Source organism: Dermacentor variabilis, chromosome 1 (genome assembly GCF_050947875.1).
Source record: "Dermacentor variabilis isolate Ectoservices chromosome 1, ASM5094787v1, whole genome shotgun sequence".
In the NCBI taxonomy this organism is placed as follows: domain Eukaryota; kingdom Metazoa; phylum Arthropoda; class Arachnida; order Ixodida; family Ixodidae; genus Dermacentor; species Dermacentor variabilis.
In genome coordinates, this window is record NC_134568.1 from 273,249,067 (window position 1) to 273,276,578 (window position 27,512).

The 27,512-nt window shown below is 45.3% G+C and overlaps 1 protein-coding gene across 2 annotated transcripts in view; it reads right to left on the bottom strand.

Annotated features, from left to right (window-relative positions):
• The window catches only part of LOC142564782 (T-cell leukemia homeobox protein 3-like), an 82,668-nt gene extending 76,607 nt beyond the window's left edge, over positions 1-6,061 (bottom strand). For both annotated transcript variants that reach the window (XM_075675947.1, XM_075675939.1), the window contains exon 1: positions 5,663-6,061. In XM_075675947.1, coding sequence (XP_075532062.1) covers positions 5,663-6,032 — 370 coding nt within the window. In that variant the 5' untranslated portion in view covers positions 6,033-6,061. The remainder of the gene's footprint in view (positions 1-5,662) is intronic.
• Between the last annotated feature and the right edge of the window lie 21,451 nt (positions 6,062-27,512).

Genomic DNA, 27,512 nt, shown 5'->3' on the forward strand with positions numbered 1-27,512 from the left:
GATTTTGGCGCTCGTCCGCTCTGACACGCTGCACAATATTGAGTTAGAAAAGTGTCAAAGTTCCGCATATATGTTCAGTTGCAGTATAACGAACGAAAAGGCGCGAGAGCAAGCAGTTGTGCAACCTGATGCTATTCAGACCGTTTGCTGTATGACTGTGTTCACTCAGTTAGTTTGTCATAGCTTTCTTTTCGTATTAATCGTTTTCGCTCAAGTTTACAGCTATTTTTGCATTAGAAAAAGGCATAAAAAACTATAAGGAAGAAAAAGAAAGGACGAGCTCAGTCACCACATCTCGGTAGACGTGCACACAAAAATTTATTTCCGTCTTTACTATGTAATAGCAACGACGGGCAATCTTCTGGCTTGTGCAAAGGCATATCCTTGAAAGCACCTCGTACCTGTTCACCTGTTCACCACTTTATCCGTTCATCCATCAAAGGTGACATGTTCGCCTTTTCAATAGCAAGGCGCTTTGCGTTTAGGCAGTATTTCACATTTTGCCAAGGAGTTATATAAAAAGGCGGGTACGCCGAGCATTTTGTTTAGGATTTTTCTTCTTTATTTTTGGTACAGCCTCTCTAATAATTCTAAAATTTCTTGCTCGGTTCTGCTCTGTCATAAATCGTTTGCCATTGACAGGCTGAGATGACGCGTACATTCGATTGCTCCTTTTCTCGTATCTATATAGGAGGACGCATTAGCTAGCCAGTAGAGTGCAATTCAGTTTAAAACTCTGTTCACTCACTCTCAGATGTACTGCGAATGCGATTTCCTGCACGTATTTAAACGTACTAGCTTATACCTATGAATAAAATTAGGTTTGGCAGTATTTTCCATTTTGTCTTTGTTCTCTTGCACCGGTATAGAGCTGTTCTAGTATGTTACTCACAGAAATTGGGGAGAAATACACACATGTATTTCTTTCCTTTTCGTTTTTAAGAGTTACGCGTTGCTCCTGCCGTCTATAAGTTACTGCTGTCGTCAATTAATGACAAAGCTATCCACAGATCGTGGCTTAGTGTGCTTTTCATGTCCTATGGAAACTTCGTTCATGCATGTCAAATATCGAGCGACGAAAATTACTTAGAGAGAACGCGCACGAATTCACAAAAGAAAGAAGTTATATGATACTATACTGTCTCAGTACAGCTTCGGCAGTCGTTGTTTCTTTCTTTTTCTTTTTTCATTTTCTTTTTTTTTAGGACATCGATTTCACTGTCCGCTTTTCCTTTCTAATGAAGCTAAACAAGCAAAAGAGCGTATAGGCGTATACTTGGTTATCTGGGCCGGTTCAATGTAGCGGTTATACTATATCGCTCGATTCTAGCTGTTCTTTCTTGTCATCCACCGCTCACGACCACGCGATCATTGAGATAACATAGGCGAAGCTATGCTCTGACCACTTACGAAGCTCGGAATATAGTATAATTGAAATAGAATCGCTATATACGTTATCCTGGCCCTGGTTGCTATCTTAGTCTGGTTGCATAATTATATAATCATAGATATGACTTTCTTTAAACTCATCGACGATAAGAAGCTCCTTCTACACTGTAAAATAACTTACACCCTTAAAAGTGAAAAAGGGAGTAAATATGTCTATAACTCACACCCTTATGGTGTTATCTATATCATGGACACCCTAAGGGTATGAGTTATAGACACATTTACACTCTTTTTCACTTTTTAGGGTGTAAATTATTTTACAGTGTACTTGAATACAGATACAGCTCTTCCATTAACGCTGCAAGAATTATTGTTTTTCGTCAGAACTTGTTCCTCTGATATACATAAATATACGAGGTGTTGGTTTCATGCTAAAGTGACGTCTGCGTTTTGTTCTTCTTGATGGTGCCGCCTGCGTTCATATATACTTCAGGAAGCGATCGCTGTCGCCATGAACATACGACGAGGCCGCCGTGTGTAACAAAGCTAGCTCTCTGACTAAAATTTCTCGCCTCGGTCTTTCAGCGCTTCGGATAGCAACGCGGCGTGCACGCATCATCTTTCTGATAATGCTATACCTTATAAGCGAGCATTCGCGTAACGAAAGCGGCGTTATATCGAGCAGAGTTTTCGCGAATAGCAGCCCCGCGAGCTGCCTCCGGCATTTCAGCAGACACGGGCCCCTTAAGTGCATCTTGCTCGGCGACTGTGATAGCCTCTTTGATTATGGCATAATGACAGCATCAACAGAGAGCACATGGACGGGTGGATTGTAACCTGTGCTTACAGGGGAGCGAATGGGAGGGAGGAGAGGGGGGGGGGGTGGCTAATAAAAGCCGCTCGCTGCTGATGCCTGTATGTTTGTCGTCCTATAACACGCATGTTGTTTCGCTATTGCGCGAGGAAACCTTTCCTAGTCTGCATTCCTTCACTTCTTTGGAACCTGTCTGTTGACGGTGGAGTTGTCTGATTACAGCTGCACGGATCGTATTTCACATGACGCTATACCGACGAGTCCACCTGCAGCATTCTCGAATTCAGCTCGCATCATTGCTCAGAATGTGCTGCTGCGCCTGCATTCACATAATGAATCCTAACTCGACTCATTTCGTGATTTTGGTCTGTGTTAAGCTTCCTTCGCAAGAGATCGATCACAACTGGTTAATTCACAAGTTGTGCCAGACAGGCCCGGCAGCGTTTGCATGCATTTACCGAAGCTGGTGGCGCGAGTCAACCCATCTGTCGTAGTCGGGTTCAGTCAACCCTATCCCTCGGCCCTCGACCCGTTGGCGTTCACGTGAACCTATAACGACAATATTTCTGTCACTACCTCGATTCACCTCGCCTTTTTCGGATTCGTGTAAACGTATAGATTCAGATGTAAAAAAAAAAGGGGGGAGGGGAGGAAACAGACGTTGTCGACCAAATAGCTGCCTCTTGCAGACAGTGCCTTTAAAGTTTTCATCTCCTATGAATTACGCTTACCACTGTCCCTATAGGTGGTGTCCGATTAGGCTAAATCAAAGTAATTATTTGGCTCCCAATTAATTTTAGATCGGCACTGAATCGTCAATACATAGGCTTTTTAAAAATATTTAGCCAGCAATGGAACTCGGACGCGCTGGCCAGGAATAGAGGCACACGCCCATATACTGCTCAGCAGCAGAACGCCGCTCACGGAAAGACGCCGCATAGTTAAATTAAACCATAAGTATTAAAACTTAAAATTGAAGCACAAGTAGTTGTGGTTTGGTCTGTGAGAAGCGCTATATTTTTGAGATTTGTGATAGAGGGGCACGATTTAGTTGCCGGCAAGGTCTATTAAATTTTATATGATAATTCCACCCACTTAGTGAGAAAACGATGGCAACAGCAAAATTTTTATTGCACACCTAAGTACGTGTTCAAATTAGTGATCGTGGCCAAGTGTTCCGTTCTCTGTGGCTATCTAACGATCCAGGTATTAGATAATATTTTTTTTTCGATACTTTCATCTATAGAATTCTCTGCCGCCAGTACATTAATGAACACTTTTTTGCCATTTGTGTATCTTTCTTTTTACGGGTGTTTCCTCCGCCACGTTTGACATTCATGAGTGTTACCACATGCGAGCCACCAGCGGCGCTGCTGTGGCGAGCACTGCGCAACCAAGGGTATCGCCGTCATAATTTCAAAAGCTGCGCACTGTTATGACACGCTTGTTATAACACTATCCTATACGGTTGAAACACAACACGTGCAATGCTTTGGCAATAACGTGTTTCGCGCCCGTCTTTTTACGCTGTTATGTGTTATGTTGCTGTTGTTATGCTGTTATGAGTTATGCTTTACGCTGTTATGACATAAAGCACGCTGCTGAATCACACACTGAGAACACTTGCACTGAAAACGTGTACATTTCGCCACTACCGCGACAGCACATCGAAAGCCACGGGCACGTTTGCGAAATAGCGAGGGGAAAAAAAAACGACGACGAAATTCTCCGAGGAGAAACGAGCGGTTCATTTGCTTTGCGGTGCTGCAGTCCAAAAGAACATATAGCGCGAGCTTCGAGTGTTGGGCTATATATAGGTGCTAATTAATTATGCATTGTAACTCAAAGACAGCGTGCACGCATGGTGGGTCGGAATGGATGGAAGCATTGTATACAAGACGATGTCATCGATTTTCGTATCTTCTTCCCTTCGCGCGTGCCGTCTTGGCACCGTCGCGTACAGTTTGATAGGACACAGAAATAAGTTGGCAGTAGGACAGACTCTTAAGGATTACAATGTCCAACTGGATAAACACTGAAAAATAAGTACACTTGTACACGTCCTATGCGAAATATTCATATGCACAGGAAAGTAAAACGCTCCATCAGCAATCTCGTTTCTGTTTGACTTAAAGTTCTTAAGAATTAGACAGATGTTATAGTGGTGTATTTGAAACTGTATATATCGAGGCGTTATGTATACCGTCTGCATTCATATTATAGTGCGAATAGAGTCTTTCAAGCCACATAACTCTGGTTTTCTTTCTCCCTGACGGTACCGATACTTGAACGCTTTGTATATGAGCAGAATAAGTACGTTTCTAATTACTATATTTGTCCAGGTGGCTTGCAATAAACGTATACTGGGAGGGGCATACGCATATCTTGCATGCCTCCGTAGCGTCAATCGTCTATCTTTAAGTCCTGGTAGTTCTTCCTGCATTATGCATTTCCCACATCCGCTTTCCACAGGACAGCATGACCAATTGAATTTCCTTTTGGCTATATTCTTCCTGCCTTTCCTATACATCCTGTCTCCTGCTTGCTTTAAGGTTTACGTATCCTCTATTGTCATACATGCGCTCTCATACAATGTCAATAAATCGGCAGTCACAATCCAGACTGGACCTAAAGCACGGTACACATGTGCATGCGTAAGGTGCTAGGTTGCAAGCATTTCACGCAGCTCTGCCGTATTTCCTCGCATCAGGGTAATGTGGTGCGTTAGGCGATTACGTGGTTGCAGTCATACCTTCTTTTTTTCTCTCTCTCTCTCTTGCTTCGGTTTTCCCCTTTCGATGCACTCTTTCACGCTTTATTCTCCGTACATACGCCAGCTTATAACTGCACGCTGCTATAATTTCTGATGCAGCTTTAGGACTATGGTAACGAGTCATCATACGCGATAAGCTGAAACGTAAAATTAGTGAAATATCAAGTTGCCTCAATTAGTTTGGAAGCGTTCTAGATCAGTTTAGTCGATTAGAACATGCAAGATTTTAAACTTTCTGGCCAATTAACATCATAGATTTAATCATATTTTGTTCTGTTCCGAACACTACTATTAAGTTGGTTACCGAAACAGCGTATAAGCGTTGGTGCATGGCACTACGAAATACTGCTTTCACAACTGTCATTTATGCGACAGTAGTACCTAGCAGCTGCAAGATATCAATCTTTCAACTACAACGTACGTCGGGAAAAGATAAATCCTTACACTTTGAAATCGCTCACGCATAGCAGAAATATGCCATTCCTGTCGTACTTGCAACGCCATTTCTCATCAACAGCGCGACACAAAGGCGTCATACGATGGTGTGACACACGGCGTGCCTTTCGTAGCACCGCGCGAGTGTGCCGCAGTGAAGTGACGCGCGCGAGCACGTGCCAAGCGGCGGCGGCGGCCGTGAATGGCAGCCCAGACAGCTGGCATTCACGTCCGGAGCCCGTGTAGCGTACCTTGGAGGCGGTCTTTGACGGCCGGGTGCGTGGGTCCAATCCATGGAAAGGACGGGAACGCCGCCGAGGCTCCCATGGGCGCCGGCCGGTGTGCGGGCACGCGGATCACCGTCCCGTTGGCGCCCAGGTGCAGCGGGCTGAGGTGGGCGGCCGCGACCAGCGCCGGCATCTCGGCGGCCGACACGAGCGGCGGCGAAGGTCCGAGCAGCGCGCTGTCGGGCCGCCGTTCGCTGTCGTCGCCCAGCAGTCGGCTGATGCTGAACGAAAGGCGAGGCTTGTGGTTGGCACCCTCGGCCGAGGGAACGGGCGATGCCGGTGAGCCCGAGCGGCTACCGTCCGTCGGCTCGGGGCTCGTCATCCTGGCGCTCATCAGGCACGGCTCATGATATCCGCCGGCGACCGGAGCACAGCGCCAAATGGCGAGCCGCCCGCGCGGGCGCCATTAGCATGCCGGGGAGGGATCGCTGCGGAGGAGGCCGCGCCGCCGAAACCTGCCGCCCCGCCTCCGCCGCCGCTCGCTCCGCCCGCGCCCGTCGGCGGCCCTCCAATGGAGCCGCGCTGCCTTCGCCGCTCGCCGGCGGAGATTTAATAACGAGGTCAGACTTCTTGAGCTATTCCTTGGGGCGTCTATCATTTTGGACGCAATATCTGCGGTCGGGCGCGGACGGGCTCCTCATGGCGCGCGAAGCGTCACCTCTTCTCGGCTGCTCCTCCAATGCTCTGGTCTGGCTCACGCATGGCCGCCTGTGACAGTCCTTGGAAGCGGCAATTCATTACTACACGCGGCCAGGCGTCGCCCTTCGCTCTCGCGTCGTCGAAATTCTTGCGCGCTCCCGCCACCTGTGCCCGAGAGCAACGAGCGGCTTGCCCACTCTTGACACCTTCGCAGCCATGATTGTCTCGAGAAAAACACGCACGTGGGGAAAATCTTTCCGGAATTCATGTAGCAGATGCGCGAGGTACACCCACTCGCTGGTAAGACACTGGGCTACTTCCTAGCAAACAGTTCGTTACATGTCGGACAGAGTAGCTGAAGGCACTCGTTTTGTACGCTTTTCCATTTCCTTCTTTCTTTATTTCTGGAGGAGGAGGAAGATGGGAGGTAATGCTTGAAAGAGCTATAATATTGTTCCCGGTGACACCGATTATCTCTCCTATATTATTTCTGTAGAGGAAATTACCTTCACTTATTTGCATGCATGCAGTAACGTTAGCTTCAGTTTGAAACAGACGTATAATTAGGTGTGATCCATCTTAGCTAGCCATGCTGAATTGCAAGAAAGGTTGAGCGGCATACTTTGGATATTATTGTGTGATAGTTATGTGATTGTCGCACATTTCGTTAACAGGAAATTTTAAAAAATCTGGCAGCTGTTTGGCTGAGAGAGACAGAGAAAGAGGGAGAAATAAAGGAGAGGCAGGGAGATTAAGCAGCTGGAACTCCATTCGCAACCAGGGCCGGGTTAAGAAATTTCGGGGCCCGGGGCTAATTGCATCCTTGGGGCCCTAGTGACGATGACGACGATGATGATGAGTGGTTTGAAGCGCTGAATTTTTCGAAGCCCCATATTACGTTCGCTGATTAATGATAAAGTATCATCATCACAATCATCAGCAGCAGCAGTCTGTTTTATGTCCACTGCAGGAAGAAGGCCTCTCCCTGCGATCTCCAATTACCCCTGTCCTGCACAAACCGGTTCCAACTAGCTCCCGCGAATTTTCTCATTTGATCGCTCCACCTTGTCTTCTGCCGTCCTCGATTGCGTTTACCCTCTATTAGTGCCCATTCTGTAACCCTAATGCTCCAATGGTTATCTGACCGGTGCATTACATGACCTGGCCAGCTCCATTTTTTTCTCTTAATGTCAATTAGAATATCGTCTATACCCGTTTGCTCCCTGATCCAAACCGCTCTCTTCCTGTCTCTAAAGTTATCCCTAGCAATCTTCGTTCCATCGCTCTTTGCGTGGTCGTTAACTTGTTCTCAAGCTTCTTTGTCAGTCTCCAAGTCTCTGCCCGATATGTCGGCACTGGTAAAATGCACTGATTGTACACCTTCCTTTTCAATGATAATAGTAAGCTTCCAGTCAGGAGCTGACAATGTCTGCCGTATGCAATCCAACCCACTTTTATTTTTCTATGAATTTCCATCTCATGATGAGGGTTCGCTGTCGTTAACTGACCTAGGTAAACGTACTCCTTCATAGATGCTGACTGGCGATCTTGAACTCTTGTTCCCTTGCCCCCGCTATTCATCATTATCTTTGTCTTCTGCATATTAATCTTCAACCCCACTCTCACACTCTCTCTGTTAAGGTCCTCAATCATTTGTTGTAATTCGTCTGCATTGTTGCTGAATAGAACAATGTCATCGGCAAACCGAAAGTTGCTGATATATTCGCCGTCGATCCTTACTTCTAACCCTTCCCAGTTTAATAGCTTGAATACTTCTTCCAAGCACGCACTGAATAGCATTGGAGAGATTGTGTCTCCCTGCCTGACCCCTTTCTTTATAGGTATCTTCCTGAGTTTCTTTTGTAGAATTAAGGTAGCTGTGGAACCTCTGTAGATATTTTCCAAGGTATTTACGTAAGCGGTCTGTACTCGATTACGTAATGCCTCTATGACTGCTGGTATCTCTACTGAATCAAATGAATTTTCGTAATCTATGAAAACCATATAGAGAGGCTTATTGTACTCTGCGGATTTCTCAGTAACCTGATTTGATGTGATCCATTGTAGAGTATCCCTTCCTGAAGCCAGCCTGTTCCATTGGTTGACTAAAGTCCAGTGTTGCCCTTACTAGATTGCAGATTATTTTTGTAAATATATTATATAAAACTGGGAGTAAGCTAATGGGCCTATAATTTTTTCAATTCTTTAACGTCTACCTTTCTGTGGATTAGTATAATGTTTGCATTCTTCCAATTTTCTGGGACCCTTGCAGTCGATAGACACTTCGTATACATAATCTTTTTGGGTTCGGGAAACTAATTTGCTTGCGTGATTTCTAGTATTATTTAACGGCTATTATGCGACGTACACGTCGGTATGTTTAAAGCGTCAGTCCATAACAAATTCGCAATTAGTCGAAGTGGCGCATCGGCACGCAGCAAGGACCAAAAATCAGAAGAGCACATTCTTCAAAACGAGACACATTTTATTAGGCATCCAATCTTCAAGTTATAAACGCATAACATTCAACAAAACGTACGTACAATTCTACACACGTATGTACATTGCACTGTGCGTATGTAGAACGTTGGCAGCAAGCACGCTCAGCAACTTGATTTGTTTTTCAAATGGTTGAGCGGGGCCCGTGAAATTTGGGCGCCCGGGGCTGCAGCTCCCATAGCACCCCCCCCCCCCCCCCCCCACGCTTAATCCGGCACTGTTCACAACCTTAAACTGGAGGAGGGAGGAGTGGGTAGAAAAGGAAACAGGAAAGAATGAGTATGTGATGCGCGTTCTCGCACAACAGCGTTCACCGTGCAATGAAAAGTGGTCGCAATTTAACGGAGTTTTCCGCCAATTTGTAAGCTCGCCCACCCCTAATGTAAAACCCCTCTATAGCAGGGGTACTTGAGGTATTGTAAATAAATAAATAGATAAATAAATTGAGGCCAGTCGTCTTCAAAAAGTGCAGAAGTACTCTTAACGAATGATGAAGGTTGTGGGACGACGCATTCGAGAGGGTATCTTCCATATAGTATTTTACTTATCTTGTAAGGTAAGGGCTGCCTATACTGCAGGTGCCGTATTTTCTAACGATCCTCTTCAAAGTTACCATTGTTTTCGCACTTGTTTGTTAACTCTAACGTGGTTCGGAAGCCGCCGCGTCACCGTAATGGCTGTGATCGTCCGCTAGGCACGATATGCAGAAACCGAAAAATGGAAAGCGTGATGAAAATTTTGGGAAAACTTCCATTCCACTGCCATTCTTTTTCCCGTAAATTTTAGTATTTAGCGAGGATTAATGGCAAAATTTGGCTCGGTTTCGAAATGACCGAAAGAATGAAGCCGTGTGACAAAATGCAGCAAGAACGTGTGTATGCTTATGTTATCCTACAAATAATTCAGCAGTCCAAAAACCTAATCTACGTGAATATTGCCTTGATAAACAAAACAAAAATGTTTTTCATGATTGGGCTCTTTTCAGCGTCTTACGCTTGCGTGCAATTCCAATCGCACTCAGTTATCGTGCAATGATTCCAGCACATGAACACCTAAATACTATCGTGACTACAAAGTGAAACAACAACAAAGAAGAAAAAAAAAATTTATTTCACGAAGTTTTCCGCGCAAGTGCTGCTTGGAGCACTCTCCATAGGGTAAGCTTTCTGTTGTTCGACGACGACGACGACAACAACAACAACAACAACAACAACAACAACAACAACAACAACAACAACAACAACAACAACAACAACAACAACAACAACAACAACAACAACAACAACAACAACAACAACAGTAATAAAATAATAATAATAATAAATTTGGAGGATGTTTAAGCTTCGCCTTTAAAAGTGGAACGCGATAGCATTCAAAGCCCCTTGACTGATTTTCGTGCTTCCCGGCAACTACAGTTTATGTAACCGTAACGTTTACCACGAGACGCTGGCGGCGAACGCTACGCACGAAGGCAAGCTTTCTGGTAGAAACGCGGTCTTTTACGTGGGTCGACCTCCTGTTATTGTTTCGCACGTTTAATAGTTCAACCTGAGAAGAGCTAACATAAAAGATATGCATTGTCGGTGTTTTTTTTTTTTCTTTTACATTTGTTTGTGGGCCGCCCTTCTCAATGTTCCGAGGAATAACTTCGTAAAGAATGAAAGACAAGGTATGGGCAGCTTTGGTGGCAAAAGAATGTTTGAATATGCGTGGTTCGAAATTAGGATCGAAATTCATTTTGCCGAAGCGGCGTCCGACGCCGGACGCGGGACTTAATTTTCTACCAGCCTGGTTCTTGTAGCCAGGCCATCAAAAGTATTCATTGCACGTGCATAGAATCTAGGTGCCCATGATTTCTTTGTGTGCGTGCTCTCGTGTACATGATCATTTTCGTATATACAAATCTCATAGCATCACTAAAAAATTATGTAAAGCGTCTCTGTCACATTATCATTGTACTTAACAATTGTGTACGCTGTATATACTGAAAATCATTTTATACATGTGACATTTAGTTTTTGTGCAACTGTGCCTTTCCGTGGATCTATGTGATGATATGGACTCGGGACACTACTTTGAAAACGCGCCGTGTTTACAATGGTTCGTATTTTGTATATGTTATCGTCCTGCACGTGGAATTGTGCCGTGATTGTGACTCGGTGTTCGTATCATCTCTTGTTGAAATAAACTTTTTCTAAGCACGCGGGACGGCGACGCCGGATTTTCTGCGACACGGGGCCTTTAACGCTATCGGGTTGAAACACTGCCGTGCACTGTTGCACAGCGGGACGTTGACCGAGTATCTATAAAACAAATGAATAAAATCTTCGCATATTCACTATATACACCTTAATCGCAACGTTTGAACATGGCAAGTAAACAAGCGCAGTGGGCATTTGCACCCTGTCTGCAATACATTAAGCCGATGTATGCCGCCGCGAAAACAACTGAAAATGTAAACGAAAGCTCGCGCACTCTTGTTCTTATAGCAGCCCGTCCGCTGTGGGCAGCAGAAATGATTGTATGATGGATGACCAGCGCGTGTCGCCCGGCGAAAAACACACAAAGAGACGAGGTGGTGCCGCTTTCTTGTCCTCGTCTCTTTATTTATTTATTTATTTATTTATTTATTTTTTATCCTCCGTTGGTTATCACAATGCAAAATCACCTCGCCCAAAAGCTGCGCCTTATAAGTACTGAAGCAGAGACGACGTCACAGGTCTTGTCTACCACGTTACACATCCCCCTAGTCAACACCCTCTATAGAGAACACCCTTTGTCTAGGAGGTGTTGCCCTAGTACGGCGCACAAATGGAGAGAGAGAGAGAGAGAGGATAAGGAAAGGCAGGTGCGGCTCCTGAAGCATAAACCATGGCTTGGGATATACTTTGTGGGAAAAGGTAGGGGAGGAATCTCGGAAGATCTATTAAAGGCTCTCAGCCTTCTGCGATCATATTGCCGTTTATAGAATGCCGGAAAACGGGTAACCACGGCGCTGTTAGCGGAATCTAGCCGCACATTATCCAATGCTTTTGTGTTGCACGGGTTTTTTATCTTTTAGAAGACTTGGAAGAAAGAAAAGTCGCTGTATGTGCCATAGAGTATACACAACATTGTTGTTGCCGACACTTTCACGCCGGCAGATGGGTAACACTTCGTGCGTCATTGCCATGTGCGCTCTGGGCAACGCACGCGTAATGCAGACGGTGTGGTCTCGCCAGGCCTAGTACGAATGCCAGAATCACCGAATGACCTCGGGAATTAGCCCGATTGAAGGTGCCAGTCGCGCATAATTAACTTGTCTTTAGGTTTGCTTGCGTACAATATTCTGAAACTATCAAATCGGAGAGAGCCTACTTCGGCGAGCGCCGGCTCGTTTTCTTGCGACATTTCATAAACTTTTCATTTACTTCTATTACAGCTATTACTAAAGCATAAAATAATTACAACCCTTCGTGTGACGGTGCTTTGCACATTACTCTGTATTATTATAATCAGAAGATCCGACGCCGGCCCTATACATCTTTGCTCGTGTTTACTGTCTCATTGAACGCGCTCATGACGTCTTATTGGGTTCAACACAACAGCGGGAGAGGCACATAGCAGTCGTTGTATAACTGGAAGTTACGAAGAAGATTGTTGTATATGGTAAATCAGCTCTTCAGAAGCTCGCAAGGTGGACGAAGTTTCATGTAAGGAAACTGTCATTCACATGGCAGGCGCGGGATTTGAACCCTCATCCAACGTATTTCCGGAGCTGTTGCTAACCAGGAGTCTGGCAGATTTTAAAGTCAGGCCGAATTAATAGACAACTCGAAGCAAAGGAACGCCGAATACGACAAATCAGTTCTGCGGATATCCTAAATGCGGAGGAAGCTTCATGACAGGGAATAATTGTCATTGGACCTAACGGGGATTAAAATAATTCGAGTTATCGATTATCGAGTTATCGACCTTATAGCCATTGTTGATTTCCTAGTGGCCACTGTTATACAATTTGTATTAGGAAATAACGGTGCAATCGAACCCGCCATGGTTGCTTAATTGGTACGTATGCCGTTGCGCTGCTAAGCACGAGGTCGGGGCATCAGATCGCGGCAACGGCGGCCGCATTTCGATGGGGGCGAAATGCAAAAACACCCGTATACTTAGATTTAAGTGCACGTTACAAAAACCCACGTGGTCAAAATCAATTCGGGGTCCTGCACTAGGCGTGCCTCATAATCAGAACGTGGTTTTGCACGTAAAACCCCATAATTAAATTAAAAAATCGATGCAATTGATTCGACCTGCCACGATGTGCTAACAATTGTAGCATATATATATATATATATATATATATATATATATATATCCACATAGAGCCCATATGGACTATAGGCTTTATGTGGACAGTTCTTCCCCAATAAGAACCAGCAAATGCTAATTGAACAATAAAAGAATGATGAACTAAAATACAAATATAAATGGCTGATACTTGTAGCAGTGCAATGTAGTATGATTGAAATGCCAGTGTCAGACGGTTTTCTAAGTACACAAGATTTCATTTTTAAGGGTGTTTAACCTAACGCAAGTTACTATACCCTGCAGTTAATCAATGTTAACTAAATTCGGAATGCCAAATCGGGAGTAAAACCCGATCTTGCAGTCCATACAATTGGAAGTAGGCAGAATGTTCGCTCGGCAAATATTATCGCTGGAATAACGTCTGCAGCCACAGTGCCAGAGCAAAAGCGCGGAAAAAGACACTTTGTGCAGCGCTTTTCATCATCGCTGTTCCCAGTGGCAACTCACAGCGGACGAATGAATAGCCCGCACAAAGGGGCCCACCGTTGCTTACCGACTACAAGGCCCGTCTCTTTAACGTCTTACCACAATACAGAGCCCCCATCGATGCCTCTGCAGGGAGAAAATTCGCTTCTCTTCGCGGAAGACGTTCCGTTACTTCATTGGTATTTCGGGCGAAACTGGTGCATATTTTACCCTAATCATCAGCTGCACCAACGGTATACCGTGCTTCCAAATTTCAGCAACATCTGCTGGACGTCAGTAGGTCTTTTTAACAAACCGATTAAAATCATGATTTGATTGAAATTCTAATCTCAAAGATTAGCTCATGCACACAGAATACACGTTGTGGATTACGAAGCCAATAAATTGCGGAAGCGATTGTTAATCACTGTGTATATCATCCTGAAGGCTTTCTTCAATAGTTATTTCTTATACTACGTATAACGCGCAACACCCGTGTAATGAGGACTGGCACAACATGCATTTAGCATTTCGCTTTTTCATTCAGTCGTTCTACTCCGCAGGCAGCTGAAAATTTAGCTAAACGTTTCGTAACGGAAGACGCGAAACTGGCACGAGCTATGGCTCCGGCACTCACTGGGAGCTTTTCTTGCGATCGGAGCTGCACACGCTTACAGAACCATTCCAGCCACATGCTTTATTTGCAGGCATCGCCCTAAGAAGGGAAGGAAAACAAGAGGTGAAAGGCAGAGAGGTGAAAGGCAGAGAGGTGAAAGGCAGGGAGGTTAACTAGATTACGTGTCCCGTTCGCTACTCTGCACAGGGGGATGGGGTAAGAGCAGAAAAGATAAGAAAACAAGACTAAAAAATAAAAAAAGAATGCATCAGTTCTCACATTCTGTAATTTTCACTGAGTCCCGTTTTCTTTAAAAAATAAAAACACATTAGCGCTTTTAAAGCAGTTCGTGCCGACGTCGGCGGGACCAGCATCCAAGAATTCTGCCTTCCGTAAGGGGCCGGTCATCAATCCTGTCGAGCGTGGTGCTCCAATGAACTGTCACAGCTGTCTTTGCAGCCTCCGAGGTGGCACGGTGGCTCTGGCTCTCTGTTATTGCGCAAGATGTCACAGGTTTGGTTCCTGGAGACAGCGTGTGCATTCCGATAGGGGCCGAATGCAGAACACTCGTGTACTGCGCTTTGGCAGCACAATAATGGAAAGGATCCCAGGTGGTCAAACTAAACCCGGAACCCTCCAGTATACGATGCCTCTCATAAGCTGCTTTGGGACTTTCAATCAATCAATCAATCAATCAATCAATCAATCAATCAATCAATCAATCAATCAATCAATCAATCAATCAATCAATCAATCAATCAATCAATCAATCAATCAATCAATCAATCAATCAATCAATCAACTTTCTGTATAGTGCCAGAGTAACAACAGGACGCAAATGTTGAATTGCTCATATGCATTACTGCGATTGACGTTGTATATGAACACTAAATTGTAAATATTTGCAATTGAACTAAACACCTTGGTGATCGCAGTGGGTTGGATCACTGTTCTTGCGCCGCCGAACACGCATCCCGTTTGTTCGAACTGAATTCGTGTCTCCAGAACACGGCTGTACATTGCAAAACGATTGCAGATGCACTGACATCTCATCGCTCTTTGTTTTTCCCAGCCGTCGATGAGGATTCTCTGTGGCGTGCTATACGTGACGATGTTTCCATACTCGTTGAACATGACGTACGTGTTTTCCCCTTTGGCATTGGATGGCCGAACGCCCACCGACAGTGGCGAAAGAAGCACGAGTCTGCAAGTTTAATGCGCTGGTTCTGCGATAGCGGTAAGCGATAAACAACTTTAGGCGCGCTTGAATCTCGGCGCGAGCAATTAATAAAGCAGTTGCAATTTGTTTTCTCTAATTAATATGCTCCTGCAGTATTAATTACCCGCTTGACCATGAAAAAAGCGAAAAAAGCCACACATTCAGACCATCGCGTCCAGGTATAGGAGAAAGCTGAAACCTCACGCGAAAATAACATGCTGAATGTTGCTAACAAAAATAAAGAGGTGGGAATCATGATAACGCGGTCTCTCATGCCGAATAATACACACAGAAAAAAAGAAGTAGAAAAAAAAGAAAGAAAAGAAAAGAACAACACAAAAACAGGAAAACAAGTTCAAAATCAAACAAAAGCACTTCAGAGGCAGCGAAATGTACTACACACCGAGGCCTGCTCTAAATGCTGGACAAACACGTAGCCAAACAAACACTGCCGTATATCATATGTACAAAGCGGCGAAAAAATTCGGAAGACTTCTATTACCGAAATGATTAATGACCCTGGTTTCGTCTGTGTTAACAACCGCGCGCATCTTATTTTTCATCCGGGGCGAAGCTCTTTCAGCCTCTTCTTCTCGCGAGTAATGAGTTAATTAGGGCGCCGCTGCTTGTTTTTCACTCGCGGTCGCGACGCGCGAGCTTCTCCGCACGGCGCGGCGTTGTCACGCGCGGCGGCGGCGGCGGCTCAGCGCGCTGGGCCGACTCCCTTATTTAATAAAGAATTCCGGAGGCGTAACGTATTTCCCGGCTAACTCGATAAGGCGTCTGAAACAGCCCCGAAACGGCGAAAAACCGATCGGCACAAACTGTTATCTGTTTTCCTTTTTTCGCTCTTTCACACACACACACACACACACACACACACACACACACACACACACACACACACACACACACACACACACACACACACACACATATATATATATATATATATATATGTATATGATCGTTCGATCGCACACGAGCGAGCGCGCAGTGCTTGGGCGCTTCGGTTCCTGCCGCAGCATGGCGCGATGCGTACGCTATTAATTACTTGCGTGAGTAATAAACGGGAACTGAAAATCGTACTAATTGGCTCTGCTCACTTCCATGATTTCGTGCGCAGAGAATCGCTGCCCACAAACAAGCAATGTCTTGAAGCTTACTTTTTTTAGAAAGAAAGAAAAGAAAACGTATTGCGTTATCCCTATTAGCAATATTATTATCTTTTGGCAGCTAGCGTTCTGTGAGATTTGATGTCCCAGTTGCCGCGAGGTGGCCGGAGGGTGCTCGAGCCCGCTCCGGAGTTTTCCGGTGGAGGGCTCGCACACACCTAAAGTGTCATTACCACAGCTGCGAAGAAAGGGGATTAACATTGGTGCCCGATTTTTATTAGTCATATCATAAGAAGCCAACGAACACTGACACCAAGGACAACGTAGGGGAAATTACTTGTGCTTAATAAATGAAATGTATAAACGATAAATTAATGGAAATTTAAGTGGATGAAAAAACAACTCGCCGCAGGTGGGAACCGAACCCACAACCTTCGAATTTCGCTTGCGATGCTTCACCAATTGAGCTACCGCGGCGCCGTTTCCCCATCAACTTTCTTGGGCATGTAGGTGTCCTATAGTAGAATCCAGGGAGTGTTCATCCACTTAAATTTCCTTTAGTTTATTGCTTATTTATTTCATTTATTAAGCACAAGTAATTTCCAATATGTTGTCCTTGGTGTCAGTGTTTGTTGGCTTCTTATGATATGATATTATGATATGATTACTCACATCATTTGAGGTTTCTTTTGACTTTTCTTGACCTCTGCACTTGAAATTTTACTGGGGCTAATAGCCTACTGCATCATTGTTGGTGCGGACGTGCATGACTTTTAATTCATACTTTCATTGTATTTTTGCAAATCCTGACAATAAGAAAAAAAAACGCATTAGAAGTACCAGCGGCGGCTGCCTCATCCGTATTTTCTCACATAAACATTGCTTTGAATTTGCACTGTAAACACTATGCACATATACAGTATATTTAAATATATACACAGGACAATGTTTGTTATATTTTTGAAGAGAAGGTCGCCAATTAACTATTATTTCTAAAGGTATGTATAGCTTATGCCTAGAGAATGAACATGTTGCTGTATGTTCACCTTGCTTCAAAGCGCTTTGCGTGCTTTTCTGACCATGAAAAAAACAAAAACTATAGACTTCAGTGACGCTTCGGTAGAGTCTTTTGTCAATGGCGTGTGAAATGTACGTGAATATTGTTCGTCTCAGTATTGCTCCTCTTTCCAGTAAGCAATACTAACAACTCATGAAAAAATAATTTCTAATAATTTACAAGATTTATTAAGGATGGAAACATCGTCAGTTGCATGCAAAGGTCATAAATATACGCAGGGTGTCCCAGTTAACCATCATGCACCAAGATTTTAAAATAGACCAGTGCGTTACTCGAAGAAAACCTAGTGCGTATTTCTACAGTACAATGGAATAGCTGCCAGTAATTTTTTTTGTTACGGAGATTTAATAATGTAATTGTAATTAATTATCTAACTCGAGACGTACTATTCAAATTATCAAAATATCAATGAGACATTTGAAGGGACAGCCCATGGACATGTAACTGTGGTATGTTCCGCGACGTACTAATTGTGTACAAATTTTTTTCCGACTCATAAACTCCGCGAAATATGTAGAACACCACGTGACTGCACTCCCACCCGGACCATAAAGCAGCTCCCTCGAACGAAATATATATATATATATATATATATATTTCTTGCACTTGAAGAAACTTCGTGTGACCTACAAGAATTGATCACTGAAGTGACGGCGTTATAGGAGTATGCATACAAGACCTCATAGTAGGAGAAAGTTCAATTTCACAGCCCGAGTCCTCTCGGTGGTGTAATCTTGCTTCGTGTAATGGTTGTGTACTTGGCTATCACCAATAGTGCTGCGCCTTCCCGGTGAAACTGCAGCCTCTCTCTCTCTCTTTTCTGTGAGTCCGAGTATAAGCGCTGCTGCGCATGACTTCTGTAGATTCTGATTTCTGATTCTGGCGCACATACATACATACATACATACATACATACATACATACATACATACATACATACATACATACATACATACATACATACATACATACATACATACATACATACACGGAAGGGGGGTCCGGAAAGCTGGTCGGGTTCCAGCCTCCCCCCACCCCTCCCGGAAAAATGAAAACTCTCCCCCTATGCGCGTAGGGATGGCCGACATCTCGGTGTATGGTACCTGCGGCGGCGACGAAAGAATACGTCATGTTCTGTACCAGTGCCCTCAATATAGTGTAGAGAGACAATCGCTTTCCCTTGTGCTGAATCAGTTGGACAACCGGCCTCTGTCGGAAGAAAGAGCCTGAAAGCATCGATGGGTTTTAACATCACATTTGAAGGTCGTGCGCTTCATGATCTCCAACGCGCTTGTGTGAACGCCTCTAATCGGAACACCCTTCCTGTTATTTTTTCTTGTTAAGCATCTCTCTCGCCCTGTCCTCTTTTCCACCCCTAAACTTCCCCCACCACATTGCAGGGTAACAAACCGGAAACTTGCATCTGGTTAATCTCCCTGCATTTCCTCTCTATCTACCTATCTCTCTCTCTCGCTTGTACTATCGTACGAAATAATATTTTCATTAAGACAAAATTAATTTCCCCCCTTGGGCTGTTCAGTGACCTGCATCCAAAAAAGGCAAAGAAAGGTGTACAGTAGTTGCCGATGTTCCATGTATGCTTTATAAGATGACAATGTTAACTACTTTCACGCAAAGGACGAAGTATAAGAAGAAGAAAGGAGAGGGCAGTAAAAATAAATCTGATATTTCTAGAGGTTATTTTAATGTAATTGATGATTTATGCCATAAAAACATTGATAATAAGTTTGCTGCTCGTGTAACATTCGCTCTGGGCATATTATTTTGCCGTTTGTAGGCGCACAAAATTCCTTAAAAGCTGGACAGTAAAGTTAAAATGAGTATCGAATAAGAGGCTCTATAAGCAGTAGTGCACAAACAAACGGGCAAACAAACAAACAAAAAAGACGGTTGACCGATCTGGATGTTGCTGTTAGAAGCCTTTTGTGTCAAGCGCTAAAGATCAGACAGTCTGTAAGACACAAGCATGGCACAAATGGCGGAATAAGTGAGCGATTAATCGTGATCCGTTATTTTTATCATTATTTGTTTCGCGTTTACACGTGGTGTAGAAAACAATTTAAGAGATGCGATGAACACGAGCCGAAAGGTTGCATAGCCCAAGTCGCTCCCCAGTCTGCTTGGGATTACTCACAAATGAGGTTTCGCAAAGAGCACACCACCATGCTGCTACTATACTTGCTTATTGCAGCGTGTATGCATAGAGCTCCATACTTCGCGACGACGAACATCTGTATGCCAAAACCTTCCTTTACACAGCTTGCATTGCAGGTCGTGCATTTTTGCTCATCTGGGATGCTATATGGAAGAATATATGAGAGCATACGAAATCGGGGTACCCTCAAACTCGGTTATAACGAACTGTTTCGACGACTAAAGATAGTTAGATATAATGAGTAATTTAATATTTTAGTATATCCTGACCCGTCAATAACGAACCTTTAGGATGAGCTTATTATACACAGGTAGAACAGAGGGGTGCGACAGTGTTAAAACAGACAATGGCGACCTGACTCTCACACCAGCACGTGTCTCTGCAGCAACTCGATAGGATCGACCGCTGCATCGGCTTATGTACCGTATTGCACCACATACACGGTCACTTCCGAACATGCTGAAAAACGATGCCCAGCCGCACAAAAACGTGCTAGAAAAGCATATGCAAAAAAAAGCCCATAAATAAGCAGCTGCCGGTGGTTTCATGGCGCAGGCTGAGGCACTCAGAGTTCAATATATACAATGCTCAGTTCGTTTTAAGCGACTCATTTTTATTGAATAAGCTTTTAATAGATAGGTTTTGCATGTTCGATGTACAGCTTAATTTGTCGTTTCCGGGTTCGTTATGATTGGGTTTGACTGTAGCGAGTTTGTGAATAACAGGAGTGGGGGGGAGACAAAGGGGAGGAAAGACAGGGAGGTTAGCCAGTGTAAGTACCGGCTGGCTACCCTGTGCAAGAAGACGAAGAGTAAAAAAAACGGAAACCGGAAAATTCACACAGTAACGTGATATACTACGCGCTACAACACTCAAAGCGTTTAGCAGGATTATTGCCGCCAACCATGGAACTTTACCGTCAAACTTCACGCCTGAAGCACGACCATCTCTACCGCTGTGGTGCCTCCATCCACTCCAGGCTCTTCTTGTTATTCCTGGTATCAAAAAGAAAACGGAGATGTCATCTTTCGCCCTCCAACAAACCGTGCTTTCATTCCTACATGAAAAGCACAAAGAACGCATCCATGTTTAGACGGACGGTTCTGTCTCCTCTAAAAGTTCAGCTGGAGCAGTGGTGAATAACAGGGCGCACATCGCAGACTCTATGGACAATAAGAAAACGCAGAACATATACGATGACGATATATCAAGTGATGGCTTTATAGAGAATGGTGCGGAATATATTTGACGTTGAGTTATTTATTAGGAAAGAACACAGCATAATTAAAAAAAAAAGCGTGAAAGTAATGAATATGAAAGGGCACCAGCACTCTAGCTCGACAGGCATTATAACTACTATTGATGACCAGCAAAGAAACAGTTAACCTCAAAACGTTGTAATTTATTTCCCGAAATGCGTAAACGACGACTGTCCACAGTATAACCATGATGTGATTATGAAGCACTGTGTAGTGAGACTCAGCATTTATTTTGGTACGAAGCAAAAGGAACAGAAAAATATTATAGACACAAAAATAAGTAAAAAGAGCAACAATAAAAAATCATTCTCAAATAACACTTGCCAAACACGACAGCAGATAAAATGCACATAGACGAGGAGAATGGTGAAGGAAGGTAAAGTAAATCTATAGGTTTGTAGGGTACATTTCTGCAATACGGAGTGCGTAATCCGAGCAGTAAGTGGAGGGTTGATAAGCCGCGAAATGCAGGTGGATACGCCAGCACGAAATTCAGGCACCAGCTCTAAGTGCTGTCATGGATTTTGACAAATTCTTCAAGGCATTGAGACTCCTACTATAGAATTACTAGATGGGATTCTGGCGGCGCGATCATTTAGCCACTGTTGGAATGATGGCTAGTACACGAATTTGTCTGATCTCCGCGCTCATCCATGGCTTCAGACCTTCTTGTAAATTTGTTTTCTTCGCTTTATCGGCGTTTATTGACGTCAATTTCAAAGCGGTCTATGATTTTCTACATGTAGAAGGCAATAAGACTCCGCGAACGCGCCTAATCGCTGCTCATTGCAGCGATTCCACCTGATGAGGCATGGGTCCGTGGCCAAATCAAAACGCATTAAGCGTCTCTGCGCGCTGGGTTGCCCGAATGAAATTCTTAATGATGTTCTATTCCGCCTGTCGACGAATGCGTCCGTCCATGACTTATAATGGTTACGACAACGGGCTTATTATGTGCTAGATCTACTATAATCTAATTCGGCCGTCGTCCAATTTTTATTACGTTTATTTGTTGACTTATGAAGCAATATTGGTCGGAAACGATGTGTTTGCAAAGTGACAAAGCCGTTTAAAAGCAAGAAGGACAATATTTAGGCAAATCCGTGTACTTCCCATGATTGCCACGCCGGCTGACCCCGTAGACACTATATAGCGCCAGGGTCCCCTCGTCAGTGAATTGCTTGTCAATAAAGAGGGACAAGTAACTTGAATTATAAAGCGAACGAAACCTTAACCTGACAAATTCTGGGGACTTTCAGGTGTAGAAGTGGACAAAATGCGCGAAAATATATATGAAATCCATGACATTACAGCGGCGTTATCGGCACCACAGTTGAAGCACGAGAGGGAGAAATAGGTTTTGTAGAAAGGCAGGGTAGTCAACCAGATGTAGTTACGGTTGGCTTCTCAAAGCTACAAGCACGGCCTGCATTTTTCTCCGGTAATAATCAGCCTTATAGACGGTTTGTGCGCGCGCCTTGGCAGCAGTGAATCTGCTATACCAAGCAACTTCCGGTTCCGTGTCCTATCACCCTATATATCACGTCGAAAAAGAAAGCGTGTTTTCAAGTTGGCTCAACGTACGGGGCACCCCTGCCTGCGTTTCTGAAAAAAAGTACATTCTTGGGTTTTTTGCACGATATTATTATGAGACACACCATAGTGGACTCTGGAATAATCTTGACCACCAGTGGTTCATTATAATAAGCTCCCAATGCACGGTACACTGGCGTCTTTGCATTTCGGCCTCTTCGAAATGTGGCCGCCGTGGCCGTTCCTACGTTTCCAAATAAACAAAATGCGTATCTTGCTTGAAGCACAGGGATTTATACTTTTCCGAGTAATATATGGCCAAATTATTGCTTAAATGTGTTGCGGAGGAAAGCCGATGAAAATGCGCGGGCTTGCATTTTGCGGCATTACTGCGGCTCACCACTGTGTTTCATGCTTGCTAAATTTCGATATAACAGAAAGCTTCCCAGGGTCCGTGTTTGATAACGAAATTGTCTATAGAGGCTTAAAGGAATTGTCTGAAATATGTTAGTGCTTCCCTTTCGACTGGCTTTTACGACTCCACTTGGCTGTTTTCCTCGTATGCGGCTTGACGAGACGACCGGGCATCTGAATATGACGTGTGACTATCGTTGGTTTGGTGATCATACAAATGCATTTTTTTTTTTTGACACTGCTCTTGATAACTTAACTGTCCGCTGTCGGAAAAAGTTGGTTGTAGACTGTTCGTTCCTACTGACGTGCCCAGGCAAGGCGCTTGAAAAGGTGCTTCCTTCCTTAAAAGCCTACAGTGTTTAGAAAAGACACATGTCTCTGTTACCCGATCCAGTGCAACTGCTGGTGTTGAGTCTCTCTTTCCTGCTTTAAACTTTGAAAACATCAGCCAAGGTTACAAGAAAATGGGAATATATGCATAATAAAGAAAACAGTGGGCATGTCCTATTATTTTGTTTGTGTTTGGAGCTTTGCATCTGTCTATAAGGTATAATAGAATGGTAATCTACTCCTCTCATTGTTGCAAAAAAAAAGCAAGCAAAAGAAAGGTGAGTCTAACAAATAGGAATCCAATAAACACACACTTGCTAAAGGACACTTACATCGAAGTACCAAAGTGAAGCCTTACTGCAAACGAGTATAAGAAAAAACCGGCCGAATCGCTTCTGAGAAGAAATGTTGCGTACCTTACAGTCTCCGTTTCCCGTTCAACAGCCATTACTCGAGATGAGAAAATTGCTTTTACAGGACAAGTGATAAAATGTAAGGGCTATAGCATTACCAGAGCATAAATATGCGTGCTCGGACACACCCGAACGCACGGGAGCGCGCGGCCAAAGCTGCCGACACAAAGTTTAAGAGTTGAGGCGAGCAGCCGCGCAGCGTCTCCCTCGCCGGCGGCGCTATTTCGAGCCGGCCGCAGCCGTCGGTCTTGCACTTTCAAAGCCGCGCGCGACATGTCGCCGAGTGTTACGTCTGCCGCTTGCAGGAAGGCGGCGCGCACGAGATCGGGTGCCGGATAAATGAGCGCGTGGTGTCCATTACACCGCGGCGCCTTATCGTCAGCGGATTGTAAGACAAGCACCGACGAGCGCAGGGCGACGTCGCCAAACTGCCCCTTGCCGCTTTTAGGCGGCGGACCCCCCGCACGAAACGCGCTTGTACGAGAGCGACAACAGCCGAGCGGCGACTTGTCTCTGCGGAGCCGAGGAAATGGAGCCATTACGAGCGACTGCACGCATGACCGGCCGTTGTCCCGGGCGCACCGGCAGGCCTCTTTCAAGGTTGACCGGTCGCCCGTGACCCCCTCCCTCCTATGTTCCAGAGAGCCCGCAGAATTTGCACGGCTTAAAAAACCAGCCGCACGCTATCAATACGCGAAGCAGTTAGTGTAGCGCGCACAGAGACCGATTGTTGGCTCGTTTCGGGCTTCGGTTATCGCCCATCAGCACGCGTCCAGCTCTTTCTCTTCCCCCTCTCTCTTGCCCCGCGCAGTGCACGGGAGGAGAGACAAATTTGCGCAGCAGGTCGTTTGCGATGCACACAACTTTCAGCTCGACGTGGCTTGCGTTCACTCTGAATGCTAACGAGTGTGACCCTCGATGGCACGCGGAACGCCTGAAGCCTGTTTGCAAAACGGCGAAAAAAGAAAAAGGAAGAGTGAACTCCTGTACACGGGGGTTGAAGTGCTAACCTCCGTGTGCACTGTTAACGGAACACGTGTATAACTAGTTCTGAGAGAGCTGTGCAGTTGCAATCAGGAAGCGAGCCCTGCGACAGCTTGGGCGGGAGAAGAGTTACGCTTAAAACGCATATAAGCAGGGTTCTGTGTTTTCGGATTAACTTTATAAAATCCCCAAAACACTCGCTGTTAAGAGAATGGACGATTCGGATTTCCGAAAGAACGCCGACTTTCGGGGCCCTTAGCTGTGATCACGTGATCGTACTCTGAAAACAATTACGATGAAAAAGTGAGAAGCTGAAGACATTTATCGTGACAACAATCTCCTCGCGCAACCTGCTCATCAAGCTGAGGCTCCTAGAGAGAAAAGCTCCAACAAATTGCTCTCAGTAATTAAGGAACAAGGAGCTGAGTCAACACGTCTGCATTACGTGTACCGTCTCCTGCAGCCGAGGGCATGCACGCGTTGCTAAGTCGATGGAAGGACGTATCTGTGACAGACTTTCGTGCGGACGTCGACTGAATGCTTGACATTGTAAATGACGAGAAATGCCGTGAAGCCCCATATCAAGCACACCTTTTTGACTCACTTGAATCTGTCCAGAATCGCGCTACCATAGGTTCATTCATTCTCGATGTTCATATGATGTAAGTATTTCAGCACTGAAAGCAGCAGTTCACGCTGCACTAGCCATGGCGTCGTGGACTTCGACAGACTCAGCTGTCAAAGTCTTGGAGGCTCAAGGATGAAGAGTGCGACCAGTGGAGGGCGCGAAGTTCACTGCCTTGTTGCTGAAGGTCGGCAAGTTGTGGGAGGGTCAGGACATCAGTTCTTGAAATAAACAAAACCCGACTTAGAGTGTCCCTCCCAGTCCCTCCGAGCAGCCGCTGCTTCTTCGGTGAGATATTATTTTCTGTTTTCTACAAATATTCGTGTTCTGCAAGCAGCACAAGCTGTAGCACTCAGAGTCTGCCTTGGTTTGCCCGGATGCACGTCAACAGAGGCAACTCTTGCGATTGCTCGGGACCATCCAATGCGAACTCACATTACGGTGGAAGCCCTGAGAACGCACATCAGGCATTTTGCACGTGTCCCCTATCACCACCTTGCAGCACTACCTTCAGACAGGCACCAATCATCATTCTCTAAAACTATCATCAAGTACTACGACCAACTTCCCTCGGGCTTCATCGCTGCATCTAAACCATCGATACCCCCTTGGTGTCTTATAAGCCCCACAGTCCATCTCAGTTTACCAGGAATCGGGAAGAAGTCTGAACTGTCGTCGCCTGTGCTGAAACAACTGTCTCTGCTTCTTCTGCACGAGAGGTACGCGGACAGTGAACACATTTATACTGACGGTTCCACAAACATCCAGTGTTCGTCTGGTGCTGTCGTTGTCCCAGCAAAAGCTATTACCATGAGCTTTAGGACTGACCACCCAACAACGTCGACAGCTGCTGAACTAGCTGCTCTTCGCGCTACACTTCATTTCGTCAATCGGGAGCCACCTCGACAATGATCAATCTTCAGCGACTCAAAGGCAGCCCTACAATCTGTACTATCAGCTCTACGTCGCGGGCCATTCGAACAGCTCGTATTCGATATTAGATGCCTACTCCATACATCACAGGAGAAAGGACACCACGTGACGTTTCAGTGGCTGCCAAGTCACTGCGGCGTCACTGGAAACGAAGACGCCGATAATGCCGCTCGGGCAGCTCTTGAAGACGCAAAAGAAGAGTCCATACCGCTTTCACGATCCGACGCAGCTAGCAGACTTCGAGTGCTTGCACAGGAGATCACGCTCTCTCTATGGTACACACCAAACAGCCAGACCAACCAGAGCAACCGTCAATACCACCTGCCCTCTTTGATGCATCTCTATATGCCAACTGGACTCCGCCGAAGAGAGGCGACTCTGCTTTATCGCTTATGGCTAGGGGTGGCTTTCACGAAATCTTACTAATTCCGCATTGGAATGGCCGACAACGCTCTCTGCAGTGCCTGTCTTTGCGAGGAGACGCTGGAACACATTCTGTGCGACTGTACTGAATATAATGTTCAGCGACAGTCCCTGGCATCCGTTCTAGCACACCTTGACACTAGACCATTGTCCCTCGACACGATTTTCACATGCCGCCGACAGAAGACATCGCAGGTGAAGGCGACAAAGGGACTACTTCGGTTTTTGAAAGAGACGGGATTGGACAAGCGGCTGTGACAGTGATATCATGTACCATGCCAGATTGATGGACTCTAACGGACGGTGTGTGTGTGTGCTGTGCTATGTGCTCTCTCTCTCTCTCCCTTCCCCATCTTTCATCGCTCCCATCCCTCCCCCATGTGTAGGGTAGCAAACCGGTTAAGCTAAACTGGTTAACCTCCCTGCCTTTCCTTCTCCACTTCTTCCTTCCTTCCTTCCTTCGAAAAATCAGTGCTGTGTTGAGACTTCACTGTTGTCCAGGGAGAACGGAGATCCCGTGGGATTCCTGTGTGCTAAAGATCACGCAGAATATCGCGTGGTTTTGCTGCGCTCCGCAGCGCATCTACACCTACCACGGCGGTAGGCAGGATGGAACACCGGCACGAGCCAGATGTCCGACAGCGCGTTCCTAGGCGCATGAGTGCCGCAGAATCGGCGCCGAACTCGGAAGTGACACAACAAGCGACCATTGTCATCAAGCCGGCGACGTTAGTTTTCAACGCTGCCCTACCTTCCAGCGCACCTTCAGTGAATATGGCTGAGACAAGCGAAAGTGAAGCCAAGAA